This window comes from Physella acuta, unplaced genomic scaffold (assembly GCF_028476545.2).
Source record: "Physella acuta isolate Inbredline_101_S28 unplaced genomic scaffold, ASM2847654v3 ptg000967l, whole genome shotgun sequence".
Classification (NCBI taxonomy): Eukaryota; Metazoa; Mollusca; class Gastropoda; family Physidae; genus Physella; species Physella acuta.
In genome coordinates this window covers 139,897-164,915 of record NW_026732484.1, presented here as the reverse complement: position 1 = coordinate 164,915, position 25,019 = coordinate 139,897, and the positions used below count along the sequence as shown (strand labels likewise).

General features: G+C 39.0%; 2 protein-coding genes across 2 annotated transcripts in view; one reads left to right on the top strand and one right to left on the bottom strand.

The window, feature by feature from the left end:
* Positions 1–886, bottom strand: part of LOC131953970 (collagen alpha-5(IV) chain) — a 41,168-nt gene extending 40,282 nt beyond the window's left edge. The window contains exon 1 of the mRNA XM_059317425.1: positions 426–886. Within this exon, the coding sequence (XP_059173408.1) occupies positions 426–503 (78 nt within the window). The 5' untranslated portion in view covers positions 504–886. The remainder of the gene's footprint in view (positions 1–425) is intronic.
* Positions 887–1,268: 382 nt separating this feature from the next.
* LOC131953969 (collagen alpha-2(IV) chain) overlaps positions 1,269–25,019 on the top strand; it is a 43,833-nt gene continuing 20,082 nt past the window's right edge. Inside the window, exons 1-15 of the mRNA XM_059317424.1 lie at positions 1,269–1,749; positions 2,208–2,262; positions 11,854–11,955; positions 12,204–12,338; positions 20,745–20,789; positions 21,177–21,239; positions 21,368–21,490; positions 21,936–21,971; positions 22,175–22,237; positions 22,349–22,540; positions 22,973–23,026; positions 23,159–23,221; positions 23,462–23,506; positions 23,965–24,084; positions 24,377–24,881. Coding sequence (XP_059173407.1) covers positions 1,658–1,749; positions 2,208–2,262; positions 11,854–11,955; positions 12,204–12,338; positions 20,745–20,789; positions 21,177–21,239; positions 21,368–21,490; positions 21,936–21,971; positions 22,175–22,237; positions 22,349–22,540; positions 22,973–23,026; positions 23,159–23,221; positions 23,462–23,506; positions 23,965–24,084; positions 24,377–24,881 — 1,693 coding nt within the window. The 5' untranslated portion in view covers positions 1,269–1,657. The remainder of the gene's footprint in view (positions 1,750–2,207; positions 2,263–11,853; positions 11,956–12,203; positions 12,339–20,744; positions 20,790–21,176; positions 21,240–21,367; positions 21,491–21,935; positions 21,972–22,174; positions 22,238–22,348; positions 22,541–22,972; positions 23,027–23,158; positions 23,222–23,461; positions 23,507–23,964; positions 24,085–24,376; positions 24,882–25,019) is intronic.

The following is a 25,019-nucleotide window of genomic DNA, read 5'->3' as shown; positions in this document are numbered from 1 at the left end:
ATTTTTATTTGGTGAAAATAGTTTTTTTAATTTTTTATTTTGAGCACCAAGAAGTAAGTTCTGTGGAACCGGGTGAGTTATCTCTTACATTGCTGAAGAAGCGAATTGTTTCCCCTGGATGCTGATAACAAGTTTCGCCGTTTCTACTTTGACCGATTAAATTAGCTGCCCCCCCTCCCTACCCCCTCCCTACCCCCCTCATATATTGCAATTTTAATGTTTAGAAAATAAAAGGAACAAAAAAAAAACCTGTTAAAAAAATCACGAAACATCATTCAATAAAAAACAAAGATTTTTTCTAAAAATTCTGTAGCAAAATATTTGTTCTAGTCCTCTCGCTTTGACCACCATTAACAAATATTTCTAACTTTAGTCTCTCGATGTATTGTATGTAACCGTACATAAACTATAAAAATTTAACTTACCGCTAACGAGAAATCCACAAGTCCAATAAATATTGCTAATACTAATAGAAAAGGCCTCTGTGTTTCATTAGGTGCCATCCTGACGGACCGCTCCCTCTGGTAAGGGTTCAAACCCTTCTCGCTACAAACTGAGCCTAGCTAACCTCAGAGAATAAAGTCAAATTTTCGAACAATCAAGATTTGGTCATTCCATTTGATGTCATCCAAAACTGCTGAACTGGGACTAGTCTTGTGCTAGCCACGTATTGGCCACCATCTTGATCTTCTGGATTTCTAGCACCAGGAGATGCTGACAAGAGAAGAAATTTTCTCAAAGGAACTTTTTTTCCAGTAAAAATAGTAACACAAAAAAGCCCTTCAATTTGTATGTGCTCATCTTATTTCGTTTTACGTGAGTCTTATCATGAGGACGAATTAAAAAATCTACTGAAAATACTTTCAAAATTCACTTGTAAGTGTGACAAAAATAGTGACTATTTTCTTCCGCGCACTCGTGGGTCCGCCCACATGGTGCACGCAGTTTACAGGTTTACCCTATGGTACTGCCCGTCAAGATATTGCTTTACTGTACATATCCTATTTGTTGTGTCAAGAAGATCCTCTTCTTTTGCTTACACTAACTTTTTTAAAAACACCGAAAACTTAAAGCAAAGAAAGGAAGCAGAAAAAAAACCCAATTCAAACATAAAAATTAACGTTAGCCATAATTAAATGCTTTGTTTAAAAAAAATGTGTGAGTAGAAACTTAGAGCGGTGATGATTCATGTAGCGCGCGGAAGAAGAAAGGGTTTACCGTAAGGAGAGCGCTCACCCCCACCTATGAGTACACGCATGCGAGGAACGGCTTTGTTAAGTGAATTCAATTCTCACGGACTTAAATACTTTTCTCTTGACTTAAGTGATATGCATTTTAGTCAAGTGCTGCAACATGCCCATCTGAAACAGCAAAGTCGTTGATTGTTGAGTACTTATTGAAGTACCAACCCTGCACGTCCATAAGCTCCGCCCACATGTCGTCATAATGAGAAAGTTCTACTCCTCCGCTGCCAGTGTGAGCAGTTAGTTCTTGTAGAAAGAATTTTTCTAGTGAGGACTGCAAGTTTTCAAGAGACAGTGAACGTCCATGAGAGATCCGAGGGATTTGTAGACAGGGCTGGATCTTCAGCCGGGTCAGGCAGAGAACGGCCTTGTCGTTTGCAAGCGTTCAGCCAACAGTGGACGCCAGACGGCCAATGAGGCTGAGTGCCAGACACCCTGGTACCTCGACTGGACAAGACACTTGTTTTTGTGATAAGGCTTTCAGATTGTCCACCATGTCGACGTGGTAAGTAGCCATTTCTGACCAATCTTGATATTTACCCAATATTCACACACAAAAACAAACAAACTCAGACGTTTTTTTGTTTACCTTAGTTGCAAAAGCCCGTTACTAAACAATTCTAATTTTTGCTAATACAGCAGATCTTTCTACCAAGTCAGCTACCGTAGCTACTGTAATAAACCTACATGCATGTAGTTAAACACTGTTAACCTGTTTTGTTTTGTTTTTAATTTTTCTTTAAGAATACAGTTTCAGTTAAAATACAAACAAAATACAAACACATATTTAAATGCATCCATCAACTTAGTATAGCGGTCATCGTGTCTACTTAAATATATGTTTACACCATACACTGCAGACATCAACACGGCATACGTCATAAATCTGTGTATCTGTGTGTGACAATTGTTCAAGCATTAACAGACGGACCTGTGGATTATAATATGTTTTCTCTTCCCTAGGGTGACGTTAGCCATATTTGTTGTTCTAGTTTCTTTGATTAACACGGCATCAGCGGTGAGTTCATTTAAATAATACTTTCTTCTTCTTCTCTCTCTCCCCGCCCCTCTCCCTCCCTTTGGATACACGCACTACTGACTCTAGAATACGAATTTTAACTCTTTGAATGTGAGTTCTGTAGATCTAGGCTGTATACCTCAAAGTGTAAACATCTATACCATTTTTTCAACGAAAACTCTAATAATTAGGCGAAACGTATTTAGGCCAAACAGAATCGCAGCTTCCGCTTATCTGTGCGCGCGGGTTGCCTTACAGACACGACAGTCGACGGTGGCTGGATGCCTTAGCCCTACCTTTCTCCCTGCCCCCATTCCCCAGTTCTCATCGCGAATTCTTACTAAAATTGCTTGCTCATGGGAATGAAATGTGAGGCTTTAAAAATAATCTCCGCCTGTAAAGTCGAGCTGCCTTGAAGGCGGTTAAGAAAACATACCGATTAGTGGCTAGTGGGCTGTGCTTTCTCTGCCAGCTCAAAGTTACAAGGAAAATTATCTCATTAAAAATACTTGTAGACAGTACAATTAATGATTTATTGGGGTATATTTATAAAGTTCCTTAAATTTAAATTAAAAATCACAGTGCCTAAAATCAACGAAAGTTTTATTAAATTATGAAATATTATTTACAATAGATATGGAAAGAGTATTAAATATGATACTTTGATAATCAAAACTATAAACTTCAGTAAAGAAAGTCATTGAATTTATTAAATGCATTACTTTTCCAAAAAAAAAAAAAGATTAGTGAGATATTAACAGAACAATTGTGTCTATTTTCGAGATAAACAGCTATTGTGACCTTACATGATTAGGGCAGGAAAACCAATAGTAGACTTTTTGAAAACTTTTTCAAGCTTTACATGAATTAGAAAAGTTTGTGTTTACAAAAGATGCTTTTCCCAAACTTGTAAACACATTTTTAAGCCCCATACATTTCGTCATGTTCCCAAAGATCCCCTACATTTCGTCATGTTCCCAAAGATCCATTACATTCATGTTCCCAAAGGTCCACTACATTTCGTAATGTTCCCAAAGATCCACTACATTTCGTCATGTTCCCAAAAATCTCCTACATTTCGTCATGTTCCCAAAGATCCACTACATTTCGTCATGTTCCCAAAGATCTCCTACATTTCGTCATGTTCCCAAAGATCTCCTACATTTCGTCATGTTCCCAAAGATCTCCTACATTTCGTCATGTTCCCAAAGATCCACTACATTTCGTCATGTTCCCAAAGATCCATTACATTCATGTTCCCAAAGGTCCACTACATTTCGTCATGTTCCCAAAGATCCCCTACATTTCGTAATGTTCCCAAAGATCCACTACATTTCGTCATGTTCCCAAAGATCTCCTACATTTCGTCATGTTCCCAAAGATCTCCTACATTTCGTCATGTTCCCAAAGATCTCCTACATTTCGTCATGTTCCCAAAGATCTCCTACATTTCGTCATGTTCCCAAAGATCTCCTACATTTCGTCATGTTCCCAAAGATCCCCTACATTTCGTCATGTTCCCAAAGATCTCCTACATTTCGTCATGTTCCCAAAGATCCACTACATTTCGTCATGTTCCCAAAGATCCACTACATTTCGTCATGTTCCCAAAGATCCCCTACATTTCGTCATGTTCCCAAAGATCCCCTACATTTCGTCATGTTCCCAAAGATCCACTACATTTCGTCATGTTCCCAAAGATCCCCTACATTTCGTCATGTTCCCAAAGATCCACTACATTTCGTCATGTTCCCAAAGATCCCCTACATTTCGTCATGTTCCCAAAGATCCACTACATTTCGTCATGTTCCCAAAGATCCACTCAACTTCCTTAACCCATGCAGCAGACAAACTGCAGGCCATGAATCAACATCCTGTCTAACCGTTCAGATAATTACCACAGGATAAGTTTAAGATAACTCTATCTCTGCCCTCAACCATATGTGCCCCCCTTTTCACGAAAATTAGCTGGAATTTCTGTCTTAAAGGGAAGTGTCTGTTTCTTGGATTAGAGGGGAGTGTCTGTGTCTTATTGGGGAGTGGCTGTGTCCTATTGGGGAGTGGGTGTGTCTTATTAGGGAGTGTCTGTGTCCTAGTGGAGTGTGTGTCCTATTGGGGAGTGTCTGTGTCCTATTGGGGAGTGGGTGTGTCCTATTGGGGGAGTGGGTGTGTCCTATTGGGGAGTGGGTGTGTCCTATTGGGGAGTGTCTGTATACTATTGGGGAGTAGGTGTGTCCTATTGTGGAGTAGGTGTGTCCTATTGGGGAGTGTCTGTGTACTATTGGGGAGTGGGTGTGTCCTATTGGGGAGTGTCTATGTACTATTGGGGAGTGTCTGTGTCCTATTGGGGAGTAGGTGTGTCCTATTGGGGAGTGGGTGTGTCCTATTGGGGAGTGTCTGTGTACTATTGGTTAGTGGGTGTGTCCTATTGGGGAGTGTCTATGTACTATTGGGGAGTGTATGTGTCCTATTGGGGAGTAGGTGTGTACTATTGGGGAGTGTCTGTGTCCTATTGGGGAGTAGGTGTGTACTATTGGGGAGTGGGTGTGTCCTATTGGGGAGTGGGTGTGTCCTAGTGGGGAGTAGGTGTGTCCTATTGGGGAGTGGGTGTGTCCTAGTAGGGAGTGGGTGTGTCCTAGTGGGGAGTGGGTGTGTCCTAGTGGGGAGTGGGTGTGTCCTAGTAGGGATTGTCTGTATATTAGTGGGGAGTGTCTGTGTCATAGTATAGAGTGTTTGTATCCTAGTGGGGAGTGTTTGTGTGCTAGTGGGGAGTGTTTTTGTCCTACTAAGTAAACACATTAATTTTATTTTAAGAAACAAAATATTTCATATTTGATAAAGTAATTCAAGAGTCATTTTGATACGGCGAAAAGACCTTCACCTTCATTCAAGTAGAAAGAATGTTAAGCTTGAGATGTTTTCAAGTTTTCTGAAAATATTTCACAAACCAAAACAACACTCCCCTCCCACGAGCACTTTTAGATTTCCAGACTTGTCGGTCACGTGATTCAGCGAGTGACGTAATACTTGTGCGGGCAGCTGGGATTTTGTAGGAAAGAAATCTCAGAGAAATGTAGTAGTTTTTATCAACTTAGATCATAGGCTCCAGCCACTTTTCATCTATGGAGGACGAAGAATTCTTTTTGGTTTACTTTTGGTAGAGTAGCCGGGTTCCTGTGATGCACCACGTCACCCCAAACATCTCCATAAACAACACCCCCACCCCCCACTCCTATCATACCTACTCTAACATCTCCATAAACAACACCCCCACTCCTATCATACCTACTCTAACATCTCCATAAACAACACCCCCACTCCTATCATACCTACTCTAACATCTCCATAAACAACACCCCCACTCTTATCATACCTACTCTAACATCTCCATAAACAACACCACCACTCCTATCATACCTACTCTAACATCTCCATAAACAACACCCCCACTCTTATCATACCTACTCTAACATCTCCACCAAATGCACACCTTTACCAATAACCCCTTCTTCCTACCTAAGTTTGACACATTAGTCTTGGGGGGGGGGGGAAGGGGGGGGGGGACACATGAACCTTCATGGGTGAGGGGATGGGGGTTGAGGGTGGCCTTATTGTGTGTGTGGGGGGGGGGGGGGGTGAAAGGCCTGGAAAAACACTGCTACTTATATCCAACCCACGTTCCTGCCCATTTCCTCAGCTAATCAGCGCCTGCATGTAGTGCCAGAAAAATAATATTAACTTAGTTTTCAATGCTAAATTAAACGACACAAGTAAGGGGTCGTCCATAAATGACGTCACACTCGTAGTGGGGGAGGGGGTCCGTAATTTTATGACGGTGTGTGATGAGGGGGAGGGAGGGGTTCAGATAGTGTGACGTCACAGTTTTGTATTATAAAAAAGCAATGTTAGAAATCGAATTTTAGCCGTTATTTCGCGTTTTAGAAAACTTTAAATAAATTGTAATATGAATTGATTAAAATACTCTATGTTGACAGCGTTCTGACAAGATTTTGGAAAAATATCGTATTTTAAGAAAAATTCAACTGCAATTTTGAGGGGTTTCTAGGCTGAGGTGTGACGTCTTTGGGAATGGGGGGGGGGGGGGGTCTGGCTTTTGTGACGATATGTGACGTATCATATCATCCAATGAAAATCTATTTTACTATTAGCTGAGAGGACGTAAATTTAATCGAATACTTTTTTTTCCTCTAAAAGTCTCAAAGCAATAACGCGACCTTAATAAAGAATGAATGAGCTCTTTTTTTTTTTATTAAAGGGAAATCACTCGATTCTTTTTAATTGGCGTGTTATCACATTTATCAAACCTTCTAATATATATATGTCTTTAATTTAATTTTTTAAATAAAAACAGTTTTTCTTGTAAATTTATAACTGCTCCATTTATATATATATATATATATATATATATACATATATATATATATATATATATATATATATATATATATATATATATATATATATATATATATATATATATATATATATATATATATATATATATATATATATATATATTATGATTGTGATTAAATCATGTCATACACTGATGACCCCTTGAAATCAGATTTAGCTGGCTACCTTTAATAATGAATGTTAATTAGCACATTTAGAAATTGAACACATCCTAGACTGTTGACTATATAGAAATCGTCTGTAGTGTCGCATTTGTCGACAGGAAGGATGGATGTCCTCTACATTTACCCGTCGTACCTGTTATTTTTTGTGTGCACTTTCTGAGTATATGAGTACAGGTGTACTTTAGTAGTGTCCCAGGGGAGTACTGCTGTACTTAAGCATTTTGTATGTTTTACAGTCTTCATTATTTAACAGTTTGTTCGGTGCTTTCTTAAAGTACCGGTACAGATATCTGTAGGTAAGGGCATAATAGATTTGGCTGGACTTTCTTCCATGCACTATTTAGTTATAGGCATCATTTAAGGAGATGTGAAAGTGTGGTTTCAGGTAGATCACGATATGGCTAGATAGCTTGTGTTGGGGGTACGTGGGTTGGGTTTGTTTTAAGGCTAGCTAGCAATTGGACTATCATGCTGGGATGCTTTGTGGGTTGATAAATGGGGAATATTTTGTTTGCAGTAACGGTAGTGGAACACATAAAATGTGTTGTGGCTAAATAGTATTAGAGATGGGAGGGGTATGTGTTGTGTTGTGGCTAGATAGTATTAGAGATGGGAGGGGTATGTGTTGTGAATAGATAGTATTAGAGATGGGAGGGGTATGTGTTGTGTTGTGAATATATAGTATTAGAGATGGAAGGGGTATGTGTTGTGTTGTGAATAGATAGTATTAGAGATGGAAGGGGTATGTGTTGTGAATAGATAGTATTAGAGATGGGAGGGGTATGTGTTGTGTTGTGAATAGATAGTATTAGAGATGGGAGGGGTATGTGTTGTGAATAGATAGTATTAGAGATGGGAGGGGTATGTGTTGCGAATAGATAGTATTAGAGATGGGAGGGGTATGTGTTGTGAATAGATAGTATTAGAGATGGGAGGGGTATGTGTTGTGAATAGATAGTATTAGAGATGGGAGGGGTATGTGTTGTGAATAGATAGTATTAGAGATGGGAGGGGTATGTGTTGTGAATAGATAGTATTAGAGATGGGAGGGGTATGTGTTGTGAATAGATAGTATTAGAGATGGGAGGGGTATGTGGGGTATGTGTTGTAGCTAGAGAGCCCCATTTCATCCACTATCTAACCCCACCCTCTCACTCCACCTAACCATCACTATCAAACTTTACTATCTGACCTCACACTCTCACCATCACTATATACCCTTTCACCAATCCTACCATCTCCATCTCTGCTCAGCTCACCATACCATACCTCACCATGTGATCTTACCATCCCAACATCATCATCTCTCCATCACCATCATAATCTTACATTAACAATTTTACCATAATAATCTTATTATCACCATCTTTCCTCATCTTGTGACCATCATCTATCACCTCACCATCATCTCTCACCTCACCATCCAACCATCCCACCATCTCACTTCACTATCTCACCATAACCTCTTACCTCTTCATCTCACCATCTCACCTCGCCATCCCACCTCATCCCACCATCCCACAATCCGATCATCACCTCTTACCTCATCATCTCAGCACACCATTTTACCATCACCTCTCACTTCACCATCTCACCATCTCACCATCACCTCTCACCTCACCATCACACCTCACCATCACACCTCACCATCTCACCATCTCACCATAACCATCTCACCATCACCTCTCACTTCACCATCTCACCATCACCATCACACCTCACCATCACACCTCACCATCTCACCATCACCATCTCACCATCACCATCTCACCTCACTATCTCACCTCACCATCATCTCTCACCTCATCATCTCACCTCACCATCTCACCATTTCATCTCACCTCAACATCTCACCTCACCATCTCACCTCACCATCTCACCATCACCTCTTACCTCACCATCTCACCATCACCTCTTACCTCACCATCTCACCATCACCTATCACCCCACCATCTCACCATCACCTCTCACCTCAACATCTCACCTCACCATCCCACCATTTCATCTCACCTCAACATCTCACCTCACCATCTCACCATCACCTCTTACCTCACCATCTCACCATCACCTCTTACCTCCCATCTCACCATCACCTATCACCCCACCATCTCACCTCACCATCTCACCTCACCATCTCACCGTCACCTCTCACCTCACCATCACCTCTTACCTCACTATCTCACCTCACCATCATCTCTCACCATCACCATCTCACCATCACCTCTTACCTCACCATCTCACCTCACCATCTCCCCATCACCTCTCACCTCACCATCATCTCTCACCTCACCATCTCATCTCACCATCTCACCTCACCATCACCATCTCACCATCACCATCTCACCTCACCATCTCACCTCACCATCTCACCTCACCATCTCACCGTCACCTCTCACCTCACCATCACCTCTTACCTCACTATCTCACCTCACCATCTCACCTCACCATCACCATCTCACCATCACCATCTCACCATCACCATCTCACCATCACCTCTCACCTCACCATCACCATCTCACCATCACCTCTCACCTCACCATCATCTCTCACCTCACCATCTCACCTCACCATCTCACCTCACCATCTCACCATCACCTCTCACCTCACCATCATCTCTCACCTCACCATCTCACCTCACCATCTCACCTCACCATCTCACCATCACCTCTCACCTCACCATCATCTCTCACCTCACCATCTCACCTCACCATCTCACCTCACCATCTCACCTCACCATCTCACCTCACCATCTCACCTCACCATCTCACCGTCACCTCTCACCTCACCATCACCTCTTACCTCACTATCTCACCTCACCATCTCACCTCACCATCACCATCTCACCATCACCATCTCACCATCACCATCTCACCATCACCATCTCACCATCACCTCACCATCACCATCTCACCATCACCTCTCACCTCACCATCATCTCTCACCTCACCATCTCACCTCACCATCTCACCTCACCATCTCACCATCACCTCTCACCTCACCATCATCTCTCACCTCACCATCTCACCTCACCATCTCACCTCACCATCTCACCTCACCATCTCACCATCACCTCTCACCTCACCATCATCTCTCACCTCACCATCTCACCTCACCATCTCACCTCACCATCACCATCTCACCATCACCATCTCACCATCACCATCTCACCATCACCTCTCACCTCACCATCACCATCTCACCATCACCTCTCACCTCACCATCATCTCTCACCTCACCATCTCACCTCACCATCTCACCTCACCATCTCACCATCACCTCTCACCTCACCATCATCTCTCACCTCACCATCTCACCTCACCATCTCACCTCACCATCTCACCTCACCATCTCACCATCACCTCTCACCTCACCATCATCTCTCACCTCACCATCTCACCTCACCATCTCACCTCACCATCACCATCTCACCATCACCATCTCACCTCACCATCTCACCTCACCTCACCATCTCACCTCACCATCCCACCATCTGACGTCACCAACTCACTGACTCGCCTCCCGAGCACCGGAAGGGCGGCAAAGAAAAATGCCAGACGTCAAATAAATGAAAAGAAAAGGTAAAACTAGAATCAAAAGCCGTGTGGGTTACCCGCTCTAGCTGCAGCTACAGGAGCCGCTACCTACCATGTGTTTATGGCCCACTCCAGTCCCACCTGTTTTATTCAGGTCAGGCCATCCAGACCAGTCATAGTGGGAGGGAGGGGGGGGCGAATGTCGCAATGTCTGGGTGGGAGATGTCTGAGTAACTTGACATTTAAAAAAAAAATTCATTGTTTTTAAACAATTCCAGAGATTTTCCCAAAATAGCATATAGTTTTATAATTGCTGAAACTCCATTAATCAAATCTAATGCATATCGTTTCCACGCTGTTCACCATTTGAAACTCTAATTTGCTGTGATATATTAAATAAAAATTATTACCACCCATAACAAACTTAACCAGTTTCATCCAAACAAAAATGTAACCACCCAAAACAAACATAACCAGTTTCATCCAAACAAAAACATTACCACCCAAAACAAACTAAACCAATTTCATCCAAACAAAAACATTACCACCCAAAACAAACTAAACCAGTTTCATCCAAACAAAAACATTACCACCCAAAACAAACTAAACCAATTTCATCCAAACAAAAACATTACCACCCAAAACAAACTAAACCAATTTCATCCAAACAAAAATATTACCACCTAAAACAAATTAAAACAGTTGCATCCATATACAATACTACTCAAAATATTATTTTTCTTCCTTCCCTATCCCATATTATATTCAGAGTTTATCGATACTGATTTTAAGATATGAATTAAATTTGTATTGATTTAAAGCCCCAAAATACATAACATTATTTTGAAATCAGTGACTTTGTCTACGGAAACTTTAAACATATAGATCCAGTAATGCTATCACTTCGGTTCAAGGAGTTGCAGTAAAGAAAAACAAACGATAATTTATTTGCGTACTGGTTTCGGTGCTTAGACTAACAAATATCGCTACACAGGGGAAACAACCAGACACGGTGCACAGAAAAACTGAGCTGAGAAATAGCTTGTTCATCCTGTGTAGGAACGTGTACAATCTGTTGCCAATTTTTATTGATACAGAAATAAATCACAAACAAAAGAAGTTTCGAAATGTTCTAAAAATATGAATGGGTGTACTATAATATATATATATATATATATATATATATATATATATATATATATATATATATATATATATATATATATGAAAACAAAATGCATGTGTGTAAACCATATGTAATCATAAATAACTATACCATTTACAACTATACAAACACACACTAATATATATATCTAAAGATATATATATATATATATATATATATATATATATATATATATATATATATATATATATATATATATATATGCCTTAAAATGTATTTTCTACTACTTTTGAAGAAATCATAGTTTGATGTTGAACTGTTTCTCTTTCAGCAAAGCCGTAGGGGTGATACGAACTTAGATGAACAACCGCGTGAATGTGGAGGGTGTACAGTGGTTGGGGGGTGTAAGTGTATAGGAGAGAAAGGATCTAGGGTAAGTTTTTTTTTATGCTTGCTTGAAAGTTATATACATTTAAAAATAAGTTATTTTGCATTTTACTTTTTTTTAAAAGGTAAATTGTAATATTTAAAGGATGTCAAAGCACACAGAAAGTTATAGTTTTATAACTGTGTTAAGAAGGATTGAAAGAATTTTTAGCTAACTTGGTCAAGAATGATTAATATAATTTTTCGTTGAAGCAGTCAGGAATGATTGAAAAAAAATGACTTAAATCCCATTAGGGGGCACCGGGCAAGATTGGTGAGGCGGGAAAACAGGGGGTTCAAGGCTTTGAGGGACCTGAGGGGCCACCAGGGCCGAAAGGTGACAAAGGTGACCACGGCCCACCTGGACCAATAGGAGAGACAGGTGATCGGGTAAGTCGGTGTTAACTTCAATATTTCATCTCTTATTCTTTTTGTACAAACACCGCCCTAATATAAAAACCCTACCCTGCTTCCCAAAATATATCCGCCCGAAACACCACTTCCCCTACCCCAACACTCCCAATACACTCCCTACCCCAACACTCCCTACCCCAACACTCCCTACCCCAACACTCCCTACCCCAACACTCCCTACCCCAACACTCCCTACCCCAACACTCCCTACCCCAACACTCCCTACCCCAACACACCCTACCCCAACACTCCCTACCCCAACACTCCCTACCCCAACACACCCTACCCCAACACTCCCTACCCCAACACTCCCTACCCCAACACTCCCTACCCCAATACTCCCTACCCCAACACTCCCTATCAATACACTCCTCCCGATTTTGTTCATTTTTTAACTTGTGTGTTTAGTGTTTAAAATTCTGATTACTTCGTGAGTTTAGGGTTAGCATCCTTTTGACTTTCTAGATTTAGAGTTTCAATTTTGATTAATGTGTGTATTTTGTGTGAAAATTGGATGACTCAGTTTAAGGCTTAACGGCTTGGACGAAATGTATATACCTTTAACTGGCTTAGTAATCAGATCTTTGATTCAATTGGACAATTAGATCATTTACTCGTGGAAATTCCAAGGACCAAATTTATTCGTTTTTAAGTAAAATATTATTACATGCAATTTGATTGTGTACAATTTGAGATCTCTGTAATTTTTTGCATACCCGTGGGCGAAGAAATTCAGTTCTGAACAGAAGCTAATTCAATTGACAAACTAGGCTAACAGAAGTCTAAAAATAGGCATCAGGAGGTACAAGAAAAAAAAAATCCCCCATTCTGAGCGGAGAGGAGAAAAAACGGCGGGAGGGTATGATTGTATGCCACATGCGCGGTGTGGGGGTTTGTGTAGATAGAGTCAAGATTTGGAAGAGCCACGCCCTAACCAGCAGCTTGCTATGTTTAGCGAGAAACATCCTGTGCTGCCAATTAGTAAGCTGCTCACTATACGATTGGCACTTCAAATTTAAACATGTAGATTATGATATGAAACAAATAGACCAAATTCAAATTTTAACAGTGGCAGAAATTTTTAGTGATTTTAGTGAAGTATATACATTTTAAATTTTAAAACAGTTTAAGTATAATAGATATTATAGAACATTACAATTTTTACTGCTGCAGATTTTTTTTTTGGAAAATCGCAATTTGTTGCTTTTAGAATATTGGAAATATTAGATCTTGGTACTTTAGTTTCGCCAGCCTTTAAATAGTTTATAAACCTCGACATCGCTTTTTTGACGTCTGGACTACCTGCCTTTATCAGACGTCCAACAAATCAGCTAGTTCACGTCCGACTTTAACCCAGATTTTTGCTGAGGGTTCAAGTGCACCAAGGCAGACGGCTGGGAAAAGTTGCCTAACTGGCATTATAAATGTACAGAGATTTCGGGACTTGGAAACAAGGGAGCTAACCGATTTCTGTTTTTCTCCCTTTAAGTAAACTACTCGTTTGTCATTTCCTGGGAAAAGGACAGCATCGCAAACTCTTTATCTAATTTTTGCAGTACTTGCAAAAAGTGCTTGAAAAATGAAAGTAAAAAAAAAATTAATTGCAGTTTACAGTACATTTGCTAGCAACTTGGAAGAAACTGATACAGTACATTAGCTAGCAACTTGTAAGAAACTGATACAGTACATTTGCTAGCAACTTGTAAGAAACTGATACAGTACATTTGATAGCAACTTGGAAGAAACTGATACAGTACATTTGCTAGCCACTTGGAAGAAACTGATACAGTACATTTGATAGCAACTTGTAAGAAACTGATACAGTACATTTGCTAGCAACTTGTAAGAAACTGAAACCTATAGAAATATGCACGAGGAATCATGATCCGATTAGGATTTCCAGTACATCTATATAATGCAACATATTTACCATACCGTAAGTTTGAGGAATTACTCTGATGAAAACCATGGACTGATTTAGAACGGAAATGGAAATTGAAAAAAATAAAAATAATCTTATTCGTAAAAAAATCTGGAACTCATTAATTAAAATTAATTTATAATGTCTTCACAGAAATATGATAAATACTCCGAGCAATAAATGAGCAAAGCCAAATCACGATCTGGAGTACATTATTTAAAAAACGAACATGATTCATTTAATGACTGGTTCGTTAAGCCAGGTACTCGATGGCTAAGCACATTTTAATAACCAACCAATTCATTTAATAGATTAAAAAAATTACAGCTCTCCAATTAAATCGTTGACATCTTACATTTAGAAAAAATAATGAATCCAATGGACATAATTTTATATTATCAATAAAGCTATTGTCCTACAACTTATAATTTTATATTATCAATAAAGATATTGTCCTACAACTTATAATTTTATCCCAAAAATAAAAACGTCCAATGATATGTCACTATGTTTATTTTAAACAATCTTCATTTGTATCTTACACCCCTTCCTTCTTACTCCACCCTCATAGGTAAAAGGTAAGTCGTTTTACCGCGTCCTCGTTGAAATCTATTTGAACATGTAGACTAGTACCGATCTGATCATTGAATGTGCAGACTAGTACCGACCTGATCATTGAATGTGCAGACTAGTACCGACCTGATCATTGAATGTGCAGACTAGTACCGACCTGATCATTGAATGTGCAGACTAGTACCGACCTGATCATTGAATGTGCAGACTAGTACCGACCTGATCATTGAATGTGCAGACTAGTACCGACCTGATCATTGAATGTGCAGACTAGTACCGACCTGATCATTGAATGTGCAGACTAGTACCGACCTGATCATTGAATGTGCAGACTAGTACCGACCTGATCATTGAATGTGCAGACTAGTACCGACCTGATCATTGAATGTGCAGACTAGTACCGACCTGATCATTGAATGTGCAGACTAGTACCGACCTGATCATTGAATGTGCAGACTAGTACCGACCTGATCATTGAATGTGCAGACTAGTACCGACCTGATCATTGAATGTGCAGACTAGTACCGACCTGATCATTGAATGTGCAGACTAGTACCGACCTGATCATTGAATGTGTAGACTAGTACCGACCTGATCATTGAATGTGCAGACTAGTACCGACCTGATCATTGAATGTGCAGACTAGTACCGACCTGATCATTGAATGTGTAGACTAGTACCGACCTGATCATTGAATGTGCAGACTAGTACCGACCTGATGATTGAATGTGCAGACTAGTACCTATCTGATCATTGAATGTGCAGACTAGTACCGACCTGATCATTGAATGTGCAGACTAGTACCGACCTGATCATTGAATGTGCAGACTAGTACCGATCTGATCAACACAAATGTGTGCCCGACTCGCCCTGAATTGATCAGCCAGCCCCCGCCCCTCCCGTGGCGCATGAGTGTGAGATGTACACTCACATCCACAGGGATTCTTCATGCTCTCTCTAGCGGAAGTCCGTGTTTACAGGGGCAAGGCCCATAACTCGTTCTCGTGGAGTCAGCAGAAATGAATGTGCTACCGACGTACCTGATTTACTTCACCGCACCCACCCCTCTGCCAACGCGCCTGGACTGCTGAATAAACGAGTTCTTCCCCTTTACCATTAAAAGCACACGGCCACCCTTAATGTAGCCAACACAACCGAGTTAACTCCCTTTCAATAGTCGCCTACGCGCTTCCTCCCTTTCTTCCTAGTGTATTTAAAAAAAAAATGCTTTAAAAGGCTTAAGTTATAAACACGTATTAAAACTAATGGTACTGCTTGTGAAATGTTCACATTATATATTTTAGAAACAAGTTTTACACACACACACAATCACACGTTGAATGTTTGCCTTGAAAATAAGGCACTCACGAGTAATGCTATATTTAGCAGCGCCTGATGTACACCTAAGTCGGCCATGTTAGTGCAAGCAAAATGTGCTCCAGATTTTTCCACCTTTTGACACAGGCAGACAGTCCCACCTGTATCAGACTTAAACACGTTTTTTTTTTCATTCAAAATTTCAATCACGCTTGGTAGAAGCAGACATGGGGTTTCTGCTTCTTGTGACGTCATGATACAGTTTATGATGCTTGCAGAATTCGGTCTTTAAATGACGTAATATTTACAATGACTAGTCTGAATTTTTTTTATTAAATCATGATATAATATATATGGCCCATGATATAATATATAAGGCCCATTGAATGATATTGGAAACTTTTTCTTACGGTTCTGTCATTATTTGATGTTACCGAAAACAAACAAATCGATACCTACATAGAATACGGTGTATCTAAAAAAGCAGGCTAAAATTAAAAAAAATGTTTTTATGAATGAGGCCATTCAAGCATGATATTTTTAGATGACTCAATGACAGTTCACCGAGTAATTTTCTTTGACCGAAGAACCTAATTCTTGGATAAAAAAACAGTTTAACCAGAGTCCTAGTTTTACCCAACTCCTTATCATGAGCAAGCATACACAGCTATCTTCGCTGCAGACTTGTTTATCAAAACTGTTGAAATAATTTTATCCCACGACGGCAGCTCGCGTTTATACTAGCTCTCTGAGCCTACGTTTTGTTTAGAACGTGCTTACGCATTCGTTTTTACCCCCAGCCCTTCCCCGCCCTGTCTGCAGACCTACAGACGCATACCAAAGAGGCATTTTTTTTAACACTGGGGGGGGGGGGGTTCAGCTAGCCAGACTTTCTTGACAGTAGGAGGTTCAGCTAGCCAGACTTTCTTGACAGTAGGAGGTTCAGCTAGCCAAACTTTCTTGACAGTAGGAGGTTCAGCTAGCCAGACTTTCTTGACAGTAGGAGGTTCAGCTAGCCAGACTTTCTTGACAGTAGGAGGTTCAGCTAGCCAGGCTTTCTTGACAGTAGGAGGTTCAGCTAGCCAGACTTTCTTGACAGTAGGAGGTTCAGCTAGCCAGACTTTCTTGACAGTAGGAGGTTCAGCTAGCCAGACTTTCTTGACAGTAGGAGGTTCAGCTAGCCAGACTTTCTTGACAGTAGGAGGTTCAGCTAGCCAGACTTTCTTGACAGTAGGAGGTTCAGCTAGCCAGACTTTCTTGACAGTAGGAGGTTCAGCTAGCCAGACTTTCTTGACAGTAGGAGGTTCAGCTAGCCAGACTTTCTTGACAGTAGGGGGTTCAGCTAGCCAGACTTTCTTGACAGTAGGAGGTTCAGCTAGCCAGACTTTCTTGACAGTAGGAGGTTCAGCTAGCCAGACTTTCTTGACAGTAGGAGGTTCAGCTAGCCAGACTTTCTTGACAGTAGGAGGTTCAGCTAGCCAGACTTTCTTGACAGTAGGAGGTTCAGCTAGCCAGACTTTCTTGACAGTAGGAGGTTCAGCTAGCCAGACTTTCTTGACAGTAGGAGGTTCAGCTAGCCAGACTTTCTTGACAGTAGGAGGTTCAGCTAGCCAGACTTTCTTGACAGTAGGAGGTTCAGCTAGCCAGACTTTCTTGACAGTAGGAGGTTCAGCTAGCCAGACTTTCTTGACAGTAGGAGGTTCAGCTAGCCAGACTTTCTTGACAGTAGGAGGTTCAGCTAGCCAAACTTTCTTGACAGTAGGAGGTTCAGCTAGCCAGACTTTCTTGACAGTAGGAGGTTCAGCTAGCCAGACTTTCTTGACAGTAGGAGGTTCAGCTAGCCAGACTTTCTTGACAGTAGGAGGTTCAGCTAGCCAGACTTTCTTGACAGTAGGAGGTTCAGCTAGCCAAACTTTCTTGACAGTAGGAGGTTCAGCTAGCCAAACTTTCTTGACAGTAGGAGGTTCAGCTAGCCAGACTTTCTTGACAGTAGGAGGTTCAGCTAGCCAGACTTTCTTGACAGTAGGAGGTTCAGCTAGCCAAACTTTCTTGACAGTAGAAGGTTCAGCTAGCCAGACTTTCTTGACAGTAGGAGGTTCAGCTAGCCAGACTTTCTTGACAGTAGGAGGTTCAGCTAGCCAGACTTTCTTGACAGTACGAGGTTCAGCTAGCCAGACTTTCTTGACAGTACGAGGTTCAGCTAGCCAGACTTTCTTGACAGTAGGAGGTTCAGCTAGCCAAACTTTCTTGACAGTAGGAGGTTCAGCTAGCCAGACTTTCTTGACAGTAGGAGGTTCAGCTAGCCAGACTTTCTTGACAGTAGGAGGTTCAGCTAGCCAGACTTTCTTGACTTAAGACACCACGAAAAATCTATGTTACCTAATTATGTCACCAGTAACGTTCTCATTGTGTGAGGTTAACCCCCCCCCCCCCCCCCCGCCCCACGGACTCCTGAAATTTGAGTTCTCTATGTTATTTCAGCTTTGGCGACGGCGCGCGTATTGCTTTATGTCTAACGAGTACAAAATTTTGAATGTCATATAAACAAGTTTTTCTTCACTCTCAAAATGGATTATACATATATATATATATATATATATATATATATATATATATATATATATATATATATATATATATATATATATATATATATATATATATATATATATATAAATCCACTGACAGACAGACAGCAAGAAGCATTAACTGACTAACTTGTGTGATATACAAACAATGTAAATAAATACGTTAAAAACACAACTATACGAGACATTCTGTGTAGAGAGAAGTGAGGGAGCCTGACAAGACATCTATACTCTCGGTGGCTTCAATAAATAACCTAAAGTCTGTGTCCCTGATTGAAGACTTCTCTAGAAAACTCCACTTGGATTACCTCCCCACGTCAGATTTATCCCGACCTGGTCGACTTTCAATTCATGCATACACCGGACTTTGGAGTCTAAATACACTCCCCTCAGCGATGAAATAAATCTCCGCCGATAAAACAGACCACGCCTATCTTTGTTATAAATAAATAAACAAAACATTTTCCAAACAAAATGTCAAGCTCCCTTATTATATATATATATATATATATATATATATATATATATATATATATATATATATATATATATATATATATATAAATATAAACCAAGCCCTACTTGTCTATACAAGAGTCAGCCCAGCTCTACAACAAGTTGGCTAAAGGCCTCCAAAAAAAATATTATTCATTTTTGTTTTTGGTGTGGAAAGTGTGTTTCTGCGACAAGCATCGGCAACCTGGAGTATGGGTCGATGTTGCATGAGTCAACTCACTATCATGTAGTCTGGGCATTTTATCATTAGTTTACCTAAATGGGGTCATCTATTTGTGACATTCACACAAAAAAAAATTTGAAATTTTAGACCCCCCCTCCTTGACCCCACGCTTCCATCTAGGACAAACTTCCGATGTGGGCGTCCACTAAAATTTAATACCTCACTAATTTTTAATTATATTATTTAAAATAAAATTTGGAATAATTCTTTTCCGAAATATCTGTTACTAAAAATGAAAGTTGAGCCTTTAATGAGCTGAGTGCAGTAAATGAAATATAAACGTGGATTTCTTTAACACATGGACACAGACGTTTGAAGGTATACATTTTGTACGCAGGTTCAGTGTGCCATGGCACATTAAGAATTATGTTAAAATAAAATTAACGGAAAGGAGCAGAGGCGTCGCGAGGTGGGGACGGGGGTGCGGACCGCACCGGGTGACACCATTGGGGTGGGGGGTGACACGAAGACAAAAAAATGCAAGATATATGAAATAAATTATTTTTTTTTGCCAATTCAATGAATGGTTAATTAGAATTAAAAAGTATTTTAAGTACCAATGTATGACTCCGACAAGGAGAGGGGGGGGGGAAGGGGGTGACACTATGAGGTAAACATGCAAACTGTAGAGAAAACAATGTTACATCCCGCTGTATTAATAACCGACTATAGATAAACATCCGCCCCACCCCGCATGGAAGAAACTCAGATCTGTCCAGTCCACACGCGTCAAAAGAAGTCGAAATTTTCGGGCGCTTCTCCATGCCGAGGTTAGAATTTGATGACCCCTGTGCATAATCAAAGAGATAGAAGCTTTAGGGTAGCGTGAAACTGCTGTCATTTTGGGGCTCCATTAGGGATGGTTATAATTATTCCCTAACACCCATCTCTCTTACGCTACTGCATTCGTTTATTACTAAAATAGATCAATAAAAAGGGATGCAGCATTGTAACTTATTAGCATTAATATTATTCACAAAGGTTTGTGGCAAACATGTCTCGAGAATGTAAAAAATACCAATCTAGGCTTCTGAATTAATTTTTTTTATTAGGCCTATTTACAAATATTTTTAAGCTTAAAAATAAGCCAAGAGAGAATGTAGGCTTACTCCTAGATCTAACTTATTACTTAAGCGGACACAAAAATAAATAAACAAAAAACTAATTGCCTAAAAAAACGTTGGTTCTTTGAATGATTAGGTTGTAGGGCCTAATCTCAATCTCATATTTCTTTTTCATTGTAGGGGAAAACTGGACATCCTGGCTTTCCTGGAATCAATGGAATTCCTGTAAGTATAAATGTTGTCATCTATTAGAACCGTATATTAGTTGGTAGTTGAACAGAATTCTTGTAAGGTCAAGATTGGCATTAAATTATATTAGAACCATTAGACGTTGAACAGAATTCCTGTTTTTGTGTGTGCATTTATTAAATTTTTTAATCGTTATGTTAGAAACTCATTTCCTGCAATAAACTTAAAATGAAAACCACAGACATCTTTAATTCTTTAGTGTCTATTAATTATTTTATTTGGGGGCATGCCTGATAACACCATTGATTTTGGAGTTACACACATATATGACATTGTTTTGTTGTGTCTATGTATTTTTTAGTCGTTCTGTGTGATTTTACTATTAATTATTATTCTAAATAAAATACATCCACATTTTTATAGGGTATACCTGGACCAACAGGGCCCAGGGGGCCTCCTGGATTAGACGGATGTAATGGAACTCAGGTTAATATGTTTCTGCTTTTCTTGCTTAAAAATAATATATTTTAAATGACATAAGGAAATATTTTAACTGGATACCAGCTACATGCTCCCATTCCTTAATAAAGCAGTTTTATGTCTGGTGAATGCAGGGTGATCCAGGACCTCCAGGTGTACCTGGTTATCCAGGTATTGAAGGTCCCACTGGAGATCCAGGAGAAAAAGGTCAGAAAGGTGAACCTGCAAGTGCTGGACAAAGCGTCAAAGGAGACAAGGCAAGTGTTTCTAATTTTTATTTTATAAATAAAGTACACTGTTTTTTATAACTATATCATTATATAAATTAATAAATGCTTAAATGAATCAATTTATTAAAAAATATTTTATCCTGAGATATTTTTCCTTTATATAACTTGTCCAGAGAACTTCTGTCCTGATATATTTTGTCCTAAGATATTTTGTTCTTTAGATCTTTCATATAGCCATGTGTAGATGTGCTTCAGTGTTTATTTTAGTCATTTCTCTCAGGAGGGGGGTGGGGGGGTGTAGACAGTGGTTATAGTTTGTATTTTCTATGTAAATTATTTGCTTTTTCTATTTCGTTGATGCCCGAAAAACTCAGATGTGCATGTGTAATTGTAATGTTTGTATTAATAGTCTGTATATTATATATACCTATATTTTTTTTTATTATATATCATATAACTTATTTTTTTCCAGGGTCAAGCTGGTAATCCCGGCCTTCAAGGAATCATTGTAAGTCATAATTAAGTGGGACTTAGACACCAATCATAAAATGCACTATAAACATTTTATATCATATCTAATTTTCATAAAATTCAAATTACACAAGTTCCATCAATAGATTAATGATAGGGTGTAAAGATTTAAAAAGTCCTATAAACAATATAATTAAAAAAAATATATATATATAATTTCTATGAATGGATTAACTTTAGGGAGACAGAGGTGAAACTGGCCCGCCAGGACCTAAAGGTTCTCAAGGACCCCGTGGACCTCAAGTAAGTCATACACAAATTTTCATTTCATAACACTTTATTTTGAGATCTTTAAATGTATTAAAATTTTAAGTTTGTGGGTACTAAAATATTTCATTTAACTGTACAATACAGGGTGAAAATGGGCTGATGGGTGAGAAGGGTGATAAAGGTGAAATGGGACTTGGAAAGTATGGCTCACAGGGAGACAAAGGAGATAGAGGTGAAAAAGGTGCTACAGGACCCCCAGCACCATTTACTGGTGAACCCCCCACATTTTTTGACGCTAAAGGCCCACCAGGAGAAAGCGGAGAAAAAGGAAACACTGTGTGTAGTTAATGTTATTGATAGTTAATTTTTATTTTTTAATACATTTTAGTAAATAAATTTAGTAAATACATTTCGTAAATAAATTTAGTAAATACATTTGCAAACTAAACTTTAGTAAATAAATTAAGTAAATAAGTTTAGTAAATAAATTCAGTAATAAATTTAATAAATAAATAAATAAATAAATATGTATTTATGTATATATATGTTTATGTATATATATGTTTATGTATATACATACACACACACACACACACACATATATATATATATATATATATATATATATATATATATATATATATATATATATATATATATATATATATATATATATATATATATATATATATATATATATATATATATATATATATATATATGTATAGCTATATATCAAAATTCATAAGTGTATTTACTTGAATACAGGGAATGAAAGGAGATAAAGGGGAACAAGGCTATGACGGAGAGCGAGGTTTACCTGTAAGTTGTCTCATCATGTATATAAAATGCATATAATACTGTTATACTGAATCATCATATAATTTTACCTACTTTCACAAATGGAAAGTAATTTTTATACTTTGTTTAAACTCATGTAAATTTCTCTATAAGGGTCCTCCAGGACAAAGTGGAATGATAGGAGAAAAAGGTGTGCCTGGCATGGCTGGACCTAGAGTAAGTCTTTAAATTTGTACATACATAAGTTTAAAAGTAGTTTTTTTAGAGCTTTTTACAATGGAACAAAATGAGATGAGAGAGTCAAGCAGTATTTCCATCCAATGTTTTAGGTAATATGTGGTCCTGGTTGCTTGCAGCACCACTCAAACCAACACTGATAATGTAAACAATTGTTTGTTTAAATTAAAAAATGTTGAGTTGATTCGTTTAAAAAATATTGCTTTTTTTCTTTCACAGGGAAAACAAGGATATCCTGGGCAAATGGGACAGCCTGGTCTAAAGGTTTTTTAATTTAATTAGTTGTCACTACTTAACGATCTGAAAAGTTTTGGACCAACTTTTACTTATATATCTACTGATGTACCTTTATACACTGTGACCTTTTTAACCTTTTTAACTTCTCATCTTGAGCAGTGACTTCAGTTCTTCTCTTTTGCCCTTTTATTTATTCAGTCATTATTAGCCAATGACTTTTAAAAGTGTTAATATAGATCAATTTTATAATAATGCATCCATTTATTTATTAATATAATTTGTAACAAAATATTTTTGTAAGGCTAGATAGTAATGGCACAGTTTTAGCTTATAGTAACACATTTATAATATTTAGTAGAAAAAAGTCTTTTAATAACCAATTTAGAAATGATGTTTAACTTTCAACTTCAAGGAGAGGTGAAATTCCTATTTGCATATTTGAATAAGACGATAAAAGATAAATTTTTTTTATTTTAAATTAAAAGGGTGATGCAGGTCCTGGAGGGATACCTGGTCTTGATGGTAATCCTGGCCCTAAGGGAGATCGAGGTCCAGCTGGTCGTGATGGTGATCCAGGACCACCTGGTCCTAGAGGATTTCCTGGTGTAAGTTATTTATTTAAGACCATCCTGGTGATCCAGGACCACCTGGTCTAGAGGATTTCCTGGTGTAAGTTATTTATTGAAGACCATTTTGTTTTATAATATATTGATCTTTTAAAATCTATCAAAATCAATCAAAACAGTAAGTACATTAAGCAATGTATACGTTTAAAATGGTGTACATTGTCCTTGTAACTCTTTATGTAAATAACTAAATGAATGATTTAGAAACATTTTTAAAAATAAGTGTTGTTGTAGTTTACTATTATGACCAATACGAGCATTTTGATTGTAGGGCAAAGGAGGCAGTGGGGAAACTGGACCAAAAGGTATGAAAGGAAACCCAGGTCTACCTGGTGAGTCTGGTGAACGTGGGTTCGATGGAGCCAAGGGTAGCAAAGGTGCAACAGGCCCATCAGGAGGGCCAGGTGTACAAGGACCTCCTGGTAAAGACGGTGAGAGTGGAGAAAAAGGAATGAAAGGGGTACCAGGACCTAGAGGTTATCCTGGTGTCAATGGCTTAGATGGACGCCCAGGTACAAACGGAGCTAAAGGAGACAAAGGGTTGAAAGGTGAACAAGGCAGAGGCATACGTGGTCCAATAGGTCCTGCTGGTAGAGATGGCGTGCGGGGGCGAGATGGTGAAAAAGGTCCACGAGGCCCTGAAGGATCCCCTGGCATTCCTGGTGATACTAAGACAGGTTCCCCTGGTGAAGCTGGACAACGAGGTGATAAAGGTGAAAGAGGTCCTGCAGGTCCTGAAGGTCGACCTGGACGAAATGGAGAACCAGGACCTAAAGGTATATTCACGCTTTAGTTTAACTTATTTTAACAAGTGCTTAGTACTTAAGAAATTAATTTACAATAATTTCTTAAACTGCTTGATATATTTTGCTGCACAGTCTATTTTTATTTGCAATAATTAGGTATTAAGATAT